The 14,155-nt window shown below is 49.8% G+C and overlaps 1 protein-coding gene across 1 annotated transcript; it reads left to right on the top strand.

Annotated features, from left to right (window-relative positions):
* Positions 1-872: 872 nt before the first annotated feature.
* On the top strand, positions 873-9,232 carry CLASRP (CLK4 associating serine/arginine rich protein). Its single transcript, XM_030970788.1, has 10 exons — positions 873-944; positions 2,241-2,449; positions 3,193-3,294; positions 4,692-4,771; positions 4,882-4,966; positions 6,881-7,029; positions 7,110-7,206; positions 7,889-7,967; positions 8,057-8,130; positions 9,127-9,232. The coding sequence occupies exons 1-10, from the start codon at positions 873-875 to the stop codon at positions 9,230-9,232; spliced, it is 1,053 nt and encodes a 350-aa protein (XP_030826648.1).
* The last annotated feature ends 4,923 nt before the right edge of the window (positions 9,233-14,155 follow it).

Below are 14,155 nucleotides of genomic sequence, written 5' to 3'. Positions count from 1 at the left end.
ATTAATCCCCAATCTCCCTTTAATTAATCCCCAGTTCCCCCCTTAATTAACTATATTTCCCCCTTAATTAATCCCCAATCTCCCCTTAATTAATCCCCAATTTCCCCCATTAATCAATCCCCATTTCCCCCCTTAATTAACCCAAATTTCCCCCTTAATTAACCCAAATTTCCCCGTTAATCAATCCCCAATTCCCCCCTTAATTAACTATATTTTCCCCCTTAATTAATCCCCAAATTTCCCTTAATCAATCCCCAATTCCCCCCTTAATTAACCCAAATTTCCCCCTTAATTAATCCCCAATTCCCCCCTTAATCAATCCCCAAATTCCGCTTAATTAATCCCCAATTCCCTCGTTAATTAACTATGTTTTCCCCCTTAATTAATCCCCAATTTCCCCCTTAATCAATCCCCAATTCCCCCCTTAATTAATCTCCAATCTCCCTTTAATTAATCCCCAATTCCCCCCTTAATTAACTATATTTCCCCCTTAATTAATCCCCAATCTCCCCTTAATTAATCCCCAATTCCCTCGTTAATTAACTATGTTTTCCCCCTTAATTAATCCCCAATCTGCCCTTAATCATTCCCCAATTCCTCCCTTAATTAACTATGTTTTCCCCCTTAATTAATCCCCAATTTCCCCCATTAATCAATCCCCAATTCCCCCCTTAATTAACTCCAAATTCCCTTTAATTAATGAATCTCCATTTTTCTCCCCCAGGCCCTTCCTCCTCCTCCTCCTCCTCCTCCTCCTCCTCCTCCTCCCCTCTCCGTCCCCCCTTTCCCCACAGCCCCAGGAAGGTTCCGGAAGGTTCCAGAAGGCCCCGGAAGGCTCCGGAAGGTTCCGGCATGTGGCTCGGAGGTTCGGCATGATGGTGGATTACAATGCCCGGCGCCTGAGCTACGAAGCTTGGCGCAGCGGGGGGGGTGGTGGTCCCGAAGTTTGGTTACAGAACCCGGTCCGGCCATTGGGGCTCGTTGGCACGTTTGGGGGTTGGCGTGGTGGGCTTGGGGCGGGTGGGGGGGGGGGGGGGGGGTGGGATGTGGGGGTCACCTTTGGGTTAGTTTGGGGGAACCTTGGGGGCCTGAACAGTTGGGGGTCCCGAACCGGTTTGGGGGGAATCAGAACCAGTTTGGGGGGTTCTGAACCAGTTTGGGGGGACCCAGAACCAGTTTGGGGGGTGCCAGAACCAGTTTGGGGCACCCAGAACCAGTTTGGGGCACCCAGAACCAGTTTGGGGGTTCTGAACCAGTTTGGGGGGTCCCGAACCGGTTTGGGGGAATCAGAACCAGTTTGGGGGGTTCTGAACCAGTTTGGGGGCACCCAGAACCAGTTTGGGGGTCCTGAACCGGTTTGGGGGTTCTGAACCAGTTTGGGGGCACCCAGAACCAGTTTGGGGCACCCAGAACCAGTTTGGGGGGTCCTGAACCAGTTTGGGGTGTCCTGAACCAGTTCGGGACGCCCAGAACCAGTTTGGGACGCCCAGAACCAGTTTGGAGGCCAATATTCCCATTTTTCCTGGGAATTCTCCCCCACTTTCCCCCATCCCTAATTCCAGATTTTTCCCAATAATTCTCCCCTTAATTCCCACCTTTCTCCCATCCCTAATTCCAGATTTTTCCCAGGAATTCTCCCCCTAATTCCCACCTTTCTCCCATCCCTAATTCCAGGATTTTCCTGGGAATTCTCCCCCCCACTTTCCCCCATCCCTAATTCCAGTTTTTCCCCCATTCCCATCCCTAATTCCAGATTTTCCCCATTTTTCCCAGGAATTCTCTCCGTAATTCCCACCTTTCTCCCATCCCTAATTCCAGGATTTTCCTGGGAATTGTCCCCCTATTTCCCCCATCCCTAATTCTGGATTTTTCCCAATAATTCTCCCCTTAATTCCCACCTTTCTCCCATCCCTAATTCCAGATTTTTCCCAATAATTCTCCCCCTAATTCCCCGCCTTTCCCCCATCCCTAATTCCAGGATTTTCCTGGGAATTCTCCCCAACTTTCCCCCATCCCTAATTCTGGATTTTTCCCAATAATTCTCCCCTTAATTCCCACCTTTCTCCCATCCCTAATTCCAGATTTTTCCCAATAATTCTCCCCCTAATTCCCGCCTTTCTCCCATCCCTAATTCCAGGATTTTCCTGGGAATTCTCCCCAACTTTCCCCCATCCCTAATTCCAGATTTTTCCCAATAATTCTCCCCCTAATTCCCACCTTTCCCCCATCCCTAATTCCAGATTTTTCCCGGGAATTCTCCCCATAATTCCCACCTTTCTCCCATCCCTAATTCCAGGATTTTCCTGGGAATTCCCCCGTCCCTAATTGGGGATTTTTCCCGTTTTTCCCAGAAAAAGGACCCGGCGCAGTTCCTGCAGGTGCACGGCCGGGCCTGCAAGGTGCACCTGGACTCCGCCGTGGCCCTGGCGGCCGAGAGCCCCGTCAACATGTGAGCCTCGGGAATTCCCACCCGGAATTCCCTGGGATTGATTCTGGAATGTTCCTGGAATCGCCCACCAGGGATGGAGAAATTCGGCATTTCCCAGGGGGTGGAATTTGGGCGGTTTTGGGCAAATCCGGGAGGATTTGGAGCTGCCATTCCCACGTTTGCTGCAGGAATTTTGCTCATTTCAGGGTTAAATTCCATGGAATTATTTCTGGAATATTCCTCGGATCACCCCCCAGGGATGGAGAAATCCGGGATTTCCCAGGGGGTGGAATTTGGGCGGTTTTGGGCGGGGGGCGCATTGGTGGCCTTTTTCTGAAGGCATTTTGCTCATTTCAGGGTTAAATTCCATGAAATTATTTCTGGAATATTCCTGGGATCACCCCCCAGGGATGGAGAAATTCGGGATTTCCCAGGGGGTGGAATTTGAGTGGTTTTAGACAAATCTGGGCAGAATTCAGATTTTTATTGGAATCACCACTCCCCTTATTTTTTTTCTGGTGGAAAGAGGGAAATTCTGCTCCTTCCAGGGAGAAAATTGCGACTCTGGAATCATCCCCAGGGTTTGATAAATCCCTAAAATGAAATTTAACTTGTTTGTACTTCATCAACCCAAAGAAAATTCAGCTTTTTGGGGGAACCACTTTTCCCGTTTTTTTTTGCTGAAGGACAGGGGGGAATTCTGACCGTTTTGGGTGAGAATTCCAGGATTTTTCCCGTTCCCAAAGCTCCGTTTTTCCCGGCAGGATGCCCTGGCAGGGGGACACCAACAACATGATCGACAGGTTCGACGTCCGTGCTCACCTGGATTTCATCCCCATGTACACCCCGAGCCTGCTCAGCCCCACGTAAGATTCCCAAAACATTCCCATAAGATTCCTAAATAATTCCTATAAGATTCCCCCAAAAAATTCCCATAAGATTTGCAAAAAATTTCCCATAAGATTCTCAAAAAACTTGTGCAAGAGTCCCAAAAAAATTCCTGCAAGATTCCCCAAAAAACTCCTGTAAGATTCCCAAAATAATTCCTGTAAGATTCCCCAAGAAATACCTGGAAGAGTCCCAAAAAATTCCCATAAGATTTCCCAAAAAATTTCCCATAAGATTCCCCCAAAAATTCCCATAAGATTCCCCCAAAAAATCCCGTAAGATTCCCAAAAAAATTCCCCAAGATTCCCCAAAAAATTCCCATAAAATTACCCCCAAAATTCCTGTAAGATTCCCAAAAAATTCCCATAAAATTACCCCCAAAATTCCTGTAAGATGCCCAAAAAATTCCCCAAAAACTTCCTGAGGAATTCCCCACGGTTTCGGGGCTGGGATCCCACCAGGGCTGGGTGGGAGAGTACTGAATCCATGTTTTGAGCCCAAAATCTGCATTTGATCTTGGAAAATCCCCTGAAATTCCACTTGGGAGCCATGAAATTCATCTTTGGATCCCCAAAATTCATCTTTGAGCCCAATGTTCCCTGTTTCGATCCCAAAAATCCACGTTGGGTCTGCCAAAATCCCCCTTTGGAGCCATAAAATCCCTCATTTTTTAGCACAAAATCCCTTTTTGGACCCTCCAAATCCTACTTTGAACCCATAAAATCCACATTGGATCATCAAAATCTCACTTTGAGCCCCAAAACGCCCATTTTGATCCTAAAATCCCCTCAGAATTCCCATTTTTCCAACTCACCAGAGGAAGAATCAGAAGAATACAAATGTAACTGTGAGTGGGAAGATCCCTAAAAATCGACCTTTTTCCCCCCAAATCCAGCTTTTTTTAGCACAAAATGTTTATTTGATCCCTAAAATCCATCTTTAATCCCCAAAACGCCCATTTTGATCCCAAAATCCCCTCAGAATTCCCGTTTTTCCAGCTCACCGGAGCAGGAATCGGAGGAGCGCAAACACAGCTGTGAGGGGGGAGGCTCTCATAATCCATCTTTTTTCCCCCAAAATCCTATTTTTTCCCCGCCAAATCCAACTTGGGAGCCCAAAATCCACCTTGAACCCCCCAAAATCCCCATTTTGATCCCAAAATCCCCTCAGAATTCCCCTTTTTCCAGCTCACCGGAGCAGGAATCGGAGGAGCGCAAACACAACTGTGAGGGGGGAGGCCCTCATAATCCATCTTTTTTTCCCCCAAATCCTATTTTTCCCCCCAAAATCCACCTTGGGACCCCAAAATCCACCTTGAACCCCCCAAAATCCCCATTTTGATCCCAAAATCCCCTCAGAATTCCCGTTTTTGCAGCTCACCGGAGCAGGAGTCGGACGAGCGCAAATGCAACTACGAGCGGTACCGGGGCCTGGTGCAGAACGACTTTGCCGGCAGTGAGTCTCTTTTCTCCTGTTTTTTTGGGAATTCTGACCCCTCTGGATCCCCTGGGGGTGGTTCCCGACGGATTCAGGGAATGATTTGATCCCAAAATTCCCAATCCCAGTCTCAGAGGAGCAGTGCCTGTACCAGATCTACATCGACGAGCTCTACGGGGGCCTGCAGAAACCCAACGAGGATGAGAAGAAAAAGTGAGGGGAAAAAAAAGTCAGAGTTCCTGGGAATTCTGGCTGGGAATGCACCCCCACACCCTCGGGAATGATCCTAATTCTGGGATAATTCCCCCAGTCCCAGTTTTACCCTCACTGCTTTGCTGGAATCTCCCCCAAAACTATCCTGGGAAGGGCTCCTGGTTTTCCCTGGGGGGTTCTGCCTTGGGATTCCCGTTTTCCCTCAGAATTCCCCCTCAGATTTCCCATTTTCCTTCAGATTTCTCATTTTCCCTCACAATTCCCTGTCAGAATTCTCATTTTCCCTCACAATTTGCATTTTCCATCAGAATTCACATTTTCCCACCAAATTCCCCCTCAGAATTCCCATTTTCCCTCAGAATTCCCATTTTCCCTCACAATTCTCTTTTCCCCTCACGATTTCCCTCACAATTTTCCTTTTCCTTCACAATTCCCCTCACAATTCCCCCTCACGATTCCCATTTTCCCTCGTGATTTCCCTCACGATTCCCCCTCAGGGCGCCTATTTTCCCTCACAATTCCCATTTTCTCTCACAATCCCCCTCACAATTCCCATTTTCCCTCACAATTCCCATTTTCCGTCACAATTCCCCTCAGAATTCCCATTTTCCTTCGCAATTTCCCCTCACAATTCCCCCTTAGGGCACCCATTTTCCCTCACAATTCCCCTCAGAATTCCCATTTTCCCTCAGAATTCCCATTTTCTCTCATAATTCCCCTCAGAATTCCCATTTTCCCTCACAATTCCCCCTCAGGGCTCCTACTTTCCCTCACGATTTTCCCTCACAATTCCCCCTCAGGGCTCCCCCTTTCCCTCATGATTCCCCCTCACAATTCCCACTTTCCCTCACAATTCCCCTCAGAATTCCCATTTTCCTTCACAATTTCCCCTCACGATTCCCCCTCAGGGCCCCCACTTTCCCTCACGATTCCCCCTCACAATTCCCATTTTTCCTCACAATTCTCACTTTCCTTTACAATTCCCTTCACAATTCCCACTTTCCTTTACAATTTCCCCTCACAATTCCCCTTTTCCCTCACAATTTCCCTCACAATTCCTCTTTTCCCTCACAATTTCCCCTCACAATTCCCACTTTCCCTCACAATTCCCATTTTTCCTCACAATTCTCACTTTGCTTTACAATTCCCTTCACAATTCCCACTTTCCTTTACAATTCCCCTCAGAATTCCCACTTTCCCTCACAATTTCCCCTCACAATTCCCACTTTCCCTCACAATTCCCATTTTTCCTCACAATTCTCACTTTCCTTTACAATTCCCTTCACAATTCCCACTTTCCTTTACAATTCTCCTCAGAATTCCCACTTTCCCTCACAATTCCCCCTCACAATTCCCCCTCACAATTCCCACTTTCCCTCACAATTCCCCTCACAATTCCCATTTTCCCTCACAATTCCCACTTTCCCTCACAATTTCCCTCACAATTCCCCTCACAATTCCCCCTCAGGGCTCCCCCTTTCCCTCATGATTCCCCCTCACAATTCCCACTTTCCCTCACAATTCCCCCTCACAATTCCCATTTTTCCTCACAATTCTCACTTTCCCTCACAATTTCCCCTCACAATTCCCACTTTCCCTCACAATTCCCCTCACAATTCTCACTTTCCCTCACAATTCCCCTCACAATTCCCACTTTCCCTCACAATTCCCCTCACAATTCCCACTTTCCCTCACAATTCCCCCTCACAATTCCCATTTTTCCTCACAATTCCCACTTTCCCTCACAATTCCCCTCACAATTCCCACTTTCCCTCACAATTTCCCCTCACAATTCCCCTTTTCCCTCGGCGGGGCCCCGCAGGCCGGCCCCCCTCAGCCCCGCGGCCTTCCCTCCCTCCCTCCCTGAGGGGAGAGGCCGCGGCCTGGAGGGATTTGTGTCCCGACCCTCCCCAGGCTGGCGGAAAAAAAGGCTTCCATAGGCTACACCTACGAGGACAGCACGGTGGAGGAGCTGGAGAATTCCCTGGAAAAACGAGCCGGGGACGATGAGGACTCCGAGGAAGATTCCAACACTGACGAGGACGAAGTGATCCCGGACATCGGTAACGGATCCGAGGCCTCCGGCCGGGATTCGGGGCTCCTTCCTGGGCGGAATTCCAGGATTTTCCTGGCGTTTTTCCAGACGTGGAGGTGGACGTGGACGAGCTGAACCAGGAGCAAGTGGCCGACCTGAACAAGCAGGCCACCACCTACGGCATGGCCGAGGGGGATTTCGTCAGGTACGGCCCGGAAAAAACTCGGGAAAAGTTGGGATCCTACCCCAAAACCACCCCGTGGAGGGCTCATGTTTTTCCTTGGGATTTTGGCTCAGGAATCCTCTTTTTCCTTAGGATTTTCTCCTGAAAATCCCATTTTTTCTTGGAATTTTGGCTCAGGAATCCCATTTTTCCACGGCATTTTGGCTTGGAAATCTCATTTCTCCTTGGGATTTTGGCTTGGGAATCCTGTTTTTCCATGGGATTTTGGCTTGGAAATCTCATTTTCCTTGGGATTTTGGCTCAGGAATCTCATTTTTCCTTGGGATTTTGGCTTGGGATTCCCATTTTTCCTTAGGATTCTTTCCTGCAAATCGTATTTTCCCTTGGGATTCTCTCTCCTGGAAATCCCATTTTTCCTTGGGATTTTGGCTCAGGAATTCAATTTTCCCTTAGCATTTTCTTCTGGAAATCCCAATTTTCCCTGACATTCTGCCTTGAAAAATCCCATTTTTCCGTGAGATTCTGCCTTGAAAATCCCATATTTCCCTGACATTTCACCTTAAAAATCCCATTTTCCCCTGAAATTCCGCCCCAAAATCCATTTTCCCCTGCAATTCCATCTCAGGGCTCCCCCTTTTCCTCAGAACTCGGCATCTCCCCAACACCCCGCCCTAATCCCAATTTTTTTCCCCCCTGGAAAAAGGATGCTGAGGAAGGACAAGGAGGAGGCCGAAGCCATCAAAAACGCCAAGGCCCTGGAGGAGGAGAAGTCCATGTACTCGGTGAGGGAAAAACCGGGAAAAAAAACCGGGAATTTCCCCTTGGAAAACGCCCCAAAAAAATCCTTTCCTGACTCCAACCGCTTCCCCAGGGCCGCCGCTCGCGCCGGCAGCGCCGGGAATTCCGGGAGAAGCGGCTGAAAGGCCGGAAAATCAGCCCCCCCAGGTGAGATTCCCAGCATTTCCACCCCCAATCCCGATTTTCTCGTCTCGAATCCCAGCATTTCCACCCCCAATCCCAACATTTTCCCCAACGTTTTCCCTCAAATCCAAATGTTTTCATCCCAAACCCCAACGTTCTCACCCAAATCCCGCAATTTTCTATCCCAAATCTCAACATTCCCCCCCCTGCCACCGAGTTAACATTTTTTATTCTGAATCCCATTTCCTCCCCCAAAATCCCACTATTCTACCCTCAAATGCCAATTTTTCATTTCCAAATCCTGTTTTTAGCCTGAATCCCAATTCCCCCCAAAATTTCCATTCCCAAATCCCCCAATCCCTCCAATTTCCCCCAAATCTCCCCAACCCCCCCAAATCCCACCAATTTTCAGCCCCAAAACCCCATTCTTTCCCCCCAAATCTCTTTTCACCCCCAAAATCCATTTTTCTCCTCAAATCCCAAATTTTCATTCCCAAATCCCACCTTTTTGCCCTCAAAACCCTGTTTTTCCCCCAAATCCCACCATTCCCTCACAAAAATCCCATTTCCCCCCCAAATCCCAACTTTCCATCCCCAATTCCCCCCAAATCCCAACTTTCTCACCCCAAAATTCTCCCCAAACCCCAACATTTCCATCCCCAAACCCCCATTTCTGACCACAAACCCCCAACATTTATTTTATTTTATTTTTATTGTATTGTATTGTATTTTATTTTATTGTATTTTATTGTATTGTATTGTATTTTGTTGTATTTTATTGTATTTTATTTTTTTGTATTGTATTTTATTTTATTGTATTTTATTTTTTTATTTTATTGTATTTTATTTTATTTTATTGTATTTTTTCTATTTTATTTTATTGTATTGTATTTTATTTTATTTTATTTTATTTTATTTTCATTTTTATTTTTATCTTTATTTTTGTTTTGTTTTTATTTTATTTTACTTTATTTTAATTTTTACTTTTATTTTACTTTATTTATTTTCTCTCTCCCCCAGCTACGCTCGCCGGGACAGCCCCACCTACGACCCGTACAAACGGTACTGCCCCCGGGAACGCCCCCGGTGCTGCTCCCGGTGCTCCCGGGGCCACTCCGGTCCCTAACCCCCGGTGCCCCTCCCGGTGCTCCCGGTGCCGCTCCGGTTCCCAACCCCCGGTGCTCCTCGTGCTCCCGGCCGCTCGGTTCCTAACCCCGGGCCGCTCCGGTCCCCAACCCCCGCTGCTCCTGCCTCCGTCCCACCCCGTGCTCCTGGTGCTCGTGCCGCTCGTTCCCAACCCCGGTGCTGCTCGGTTCATCCCGGTGCGCTCCGGGCCGCTTCCCAACTCCCGGTGCGCTCCGTTCCCAACCCCGGTGCTGCTCCGTGCGCTCGGTCCCAACCCGGTGCTCCTCCGTTCCGCGCTCCGTTCCCAACCCCCGGGCCCCCCCTGCCTCGTTTCCTCCCCGGTGCTGCTGGGCTGCTCGGTTCCCAACCCCCGGTGCCGCTCCCGGTGCCGCTCCAGTTCCCAACCCCGGTGCTCCTCCCGGTGCCGCTCCGGTTCCCAACCCCCGGTGCTCCTCCCGGTGCTCCCGCAGTACTTCGGTTCCCAACCCCGGTGCGCTCGTGCCAGCTCCGGTTGAACCCATGCTCCAGTACTGCTCCAGTTCCCCACCCCGTACCTGCTCGAGGACAAGCTCCATTTCTCCAGCCCACTCCTCCAGTGACGCTCAGTCCCCAACCGTGCCCCGTGCTCCGGGCACACTCATTCCCCACCGGCGCCCCTCCCAGTGCACTCCTTCCTTCTCACTGGTGCTGCTCGTTCCCCCCCCAGTGCTGCTCCCGTACCTCAATTCCCAACAGTACTCCTCCAGTACACTCCGTTTCCCAACCCCAGTGCGCTCCAGTTCCCAACCCCCAGTACTGCTCCGGTTCCCAACCCCCGGTGCTCTCCCACAACTCCCCCCTCCTCCTCAGCTCCAGTCCCGCTCCCTCGACGCCTCCCAGGCCACGAGATCACCCTTCATCACCAGCTTCGGCGGCAGCGACGAGGAGCCCCCGGCCCGGACGCGCAGCAGGGCACCACCCCGCAGCCGCTCCAGCGGCCCCACCCGCCGGAACCTCGGCGCCGGGACCGCTCCGGTGAGCACCATCACTTCCCCTTCTTACCCCTTTTTCCCCCCCAGTTTCACCCACCTCCTCCCTCCTGATTTTCCCCTCTTTTCCCCTTTCCTTCCCCTGATTTTCCCCCCTCTTTTCCCCCTTTCCTTCCCCTGATTTTCCCCTCTTTTCCCCCTTTTCTTTCCCTGATTTTCCCCTTTTTGCCCTTTCCTTCCCTTGATTTTCCCCTCTTTTTCCCCTTTTCTTTCCCTGATTTTCCCCTTTTTCCCCCTGATTTCTCCTTTTTCCCCTCTTCCCCCCCTTTTCTCTTTTTTCCCCCGATTTTTCCCCTTTTTCTTTCCCGGTTGACCTTCCCCCCTTTTTTCTCTTTTACCCCTTCTTTTCCCTGATTTTTCCCATTTTTTTCACCCGATTTTCCACGTTTTGTTCCCCTCTTTTCCCCATTTTCCCTCTTTTTTTGCCTGATTTTCCCCTTTTTCCCTTATTTCTGCTTTTTCCCCTGATTTTCCCCCTTTTTTCCCTGATTTTTCCCTTCCCCCCCATTTCCCCATTTCCCCCCATTTCCCCCATTTCCCCATTTTCCCATTTTCCCCATTTTCCCCATTTTTCCCATTTTCCCCATTTTCCCCATTTTCCTTTTCCCCCCTTCCTTTCCCCATTTCCTTCTTTCCCACTTTTCCCCCCATTTCCCCATTTCCCCATTTTCCCCATTTTTCCCATTTTTTCCCTTTCCCCATTTTCCCCACTTTTCCCCCCACTTTCCCCATTTCTACCATTTTTCCCATTTTCCCCCCCCTTTTCCCCCCTTTTCCCCCATTTCCCCCCATTTCCCTTTTCCTCTTCTTTCCCCATTTTTCCCATTTTCCCCATTTTCCCCAATTTCCCCATTTCCCCATTTTCCCCATTTCCCCATCTTTCCCCATTTTCCTTTTCCCCCCATTTTCCCCATTTCCCCATTTCCCCTATTTCCCCATTTCCCCCCATTTCCCCTACTTTTTTTCCCATTTCCCCATTTCCCCATTTCCCATTTCCCCAGTTTCCCCATTTCCTTTTTTCCTTTTCCCCCCTTTTTCCCCATTTTCCCCATTTTCCCCCTATTTTCCCCATTTCCCCCCATTTCCCCACTTTCTCCCTCTTCTCCTTTCACACATATTCCTTCACCTCCAACTCATCTCCTCCTCCTCATCCTCCTCATCCTCATCGTTCAGTCCAGGGCCTCCCCCACCCAGCCCTCCCCCCCCCCCCAGGCCGGGCCGCCCCGCTCGGGGACCTCTTCAGGACCGCTCCACACTCGGCCCTCCACTCGCCACTCCGCAGCCGCTCACCGTTTGCGAACCCACCCCGCTACTCCCGGGCGCTTCCCCCACCTCACACTGTCACTCGGGACACCCCACCCCCCCGCTCCAGGTCAGTGCGGGCTGGGGCGGTTTGGGCACTTGGGAAGGTTTGGGTCAGTTTGGGCGCTTGCTCCACTCCCGGGCAGCAGCAGCAACTTACATTTCTGGGGCCACCCCCACGCCCCGCCCGCTCCAGGTCAGTGTCTTGGGGCAGTTTGGGACACTTTGGGACAGTTTGGGTCAGTTTGGGACAGTTTGGGTCAGGTTGGGTCAGTTTGGGTCAGTTTGGGGCAGTTTGGGTCAGTTTGGGGCAGTTTGGGACAGTTTGGGACAGTTTGGGTCAGGTTGGGGCAGTTTGGGTCAGTTTGGGGCAGTTTGGGACAGTTTGGGTCAGGTTGGGTCAGTTTGGGTCAGTTTGGGGCAGTTTGGGTCAGTTTGGGTCAGGTTGGGTCAGTTTGGGTCAGTTTGGGGCAGTTTGGGACAGTTTGGGTCAGGTTGGGTCAGTTTGGGGCAGTTTGGGGCAGTTTGGGTCAGGTTGGGTCAGTTTGGGTCAGTTTGGGGCAGTTTGGGTCAGTTTGGGTCAGTTTGGGACAGTTTGGGTCAGGTTGGGTCAGTTTGGGTCAGTTTGGGTCAGTTTGGGACAGTTTGGGTCAGGTTGGGTCAGTTTGGGACAGTTTGGGACAGTTTGGGGCAGTTTGGGACAGTTTGGGTCAGTTTGGGACAGTTTGGGTCAGGTTGGGTCAGTTTGGGTCAGTTTGGGGCAGTTTGGGACAGTTTGGGACAGTTTGGGGCAGTTTGGGGCAGTTTGGGGCAGTTTGGGTCAGTTTGGGACAGTTTGGGTCAGTTTGGGACAGTTTGGGACAGTTTGGGACCGTTTAGTCGGTTGGAAGTTTGGGACAGTTTGGCAGTTTGGGCATAGTTTGGGGTCGTTTGGGACAGTTTGGGACAGTTTGGGTCAGGTTCCGGTCAGTTTAAGGGCAGTTTGGGGCAGTTTGGGTCACGTTTGGGGACAGTTTGGGGATCCAGTTTGGGTTCAGTTGGGACAGTTTGGGCAGTTTGGGTCAGTTTTCCTTCCCTTTGGCCTTTGCGCCTTTTTCAGAGGCGACAATGGGTTCCCTTTTCCCATTTTCCATTTTTCCCCATTTTCCCCATTTTCCTTATTTCCCCCGATTTTCCCATTTTCCCACCATTTTCCCCCCGATTTTCCCATTTCCCCATTTCCCCCCCGATTTTCCCATTTTCCCCCATTTCCCCCCGATTTTCCCATTTTCCCCGTTTCCCCCCATTTCCCCCCCCGATTTTCCCATTTTCCCCCTTTTTCCCCATTTTCCCGATTTTTCCATTTTCCCCATTTCCCCATTTTCCCATTTTCCCACGTTTTCCCCATTTTCCCCATTTTCCCCTTTTTCCCCGATTTTCCCATTTTCCCATTTTCCCCATTTCTCCCCGATTTTCCCATTTTCCCCATTTCCCCCGATTTTCCCATTTTTTTTCCCCATTTTCCCCATTTCCCCATTTTCCCATTTTTCCCCATTTTTCCCCGATTTTCCCCATTTTTTCCCCATTTTTTTTTCCCACTATTTTCCCCATTTCTCCCCGATTTTCCCATTTTCCCACCGTTTTCCCCCATTTTCCCCTATTTCTCCCCCGATTTTCCCATTTTCCCGTTTTCCCCCATTTCTCCCCCCGATTTTCCCATTTTCCCCCATTTTTCCCCCCGATTTTCCCATTTTCCCCCCGTTTTTTCCCCATTTTTCCCCATTTTCCCATTTTCCCCATTTTTCCCCGATTTTCCCATTTTCACGCCGTTTTCCCCATTTCCCCGATTTTCCCCATTTTTTTCCCTGCTTTTTTCCCCGATTTTCCCATTTTCCCCATTTTTCCCCATTTTCCCCTCGATTTTCCCCGATTTTCCCCCGTTTTCCCCCGTTTTTCCCCATTTCTCCCCCATTTTCCCATTTTCCCCCGTTTTCCCCATTTCCCCCCCCCCGTTTTTCCCATTTTCCCATTTTCCCCATTTTCCCCGATTTTCCCATTTTCCCCATTTCCCCATTTTTCCCCCATTTTCCCATTTTTTCCCCATTTTTCCCCGATTTTCCCATTTTCCCCATTTTTCCCCCCCCATTTTCCCATTTTTCCCATTTCTCCCCCATTTTCCCATTTTCCCATTTTCCCGATTTTTCCCATTTTCCCCCTTTTCCCCCCGATTTTCCCATTTTCCCCTGATTTCCCCCCCCCATTTTCCCATTTTCACCCATTTTTCCCCCGATTTTCCCCATTTTTTTCCCCATTTTCCCCATTTTCCCCCGATTTTCCCATTTTCCCCCATTTCTCCCCCGATTTTCCCATTTTCACACCGTTTTCCCCCATTTTCCCCTGATTTCTCCCCGATTTTCCCATTTTCACGCCATTTTCCCCTTTGTTTTCCCCATTTTCCCCATTTTCCCATTTTTCATGCGTTTTCCCCATTTTCCCCATTTTTCCCATTTTCCCCCCCGATTTTCCCATTTTCCCATTTTCCCCATTTTCCCATTTCTCCCCGATTTTCCCATTTTCCCCATTTTTCCCCCCCCGATTTTCCCATTTTCACTCCG

The sequence above is a fragment of the Camarhynchus parvulus genome, unplaced genomic scaffold (genome assembly GCF_901933205.1).
Source record: "Camarhynchus parvulus unplaced genomic scaffold, STF_HiC, whole genome shotgun sequence".
NCBI classification, from domain to species: Eukaryota; Metazoa; Chordata; class Aves; order Passeriformes; family Thraupidae; genus Camarhynchus; species Camarhynchus parvulus.
Note: the sequence above shows the minus strand (reverse complement) of the source record. Positions and strands in the feature narration are given on the sequence as shown.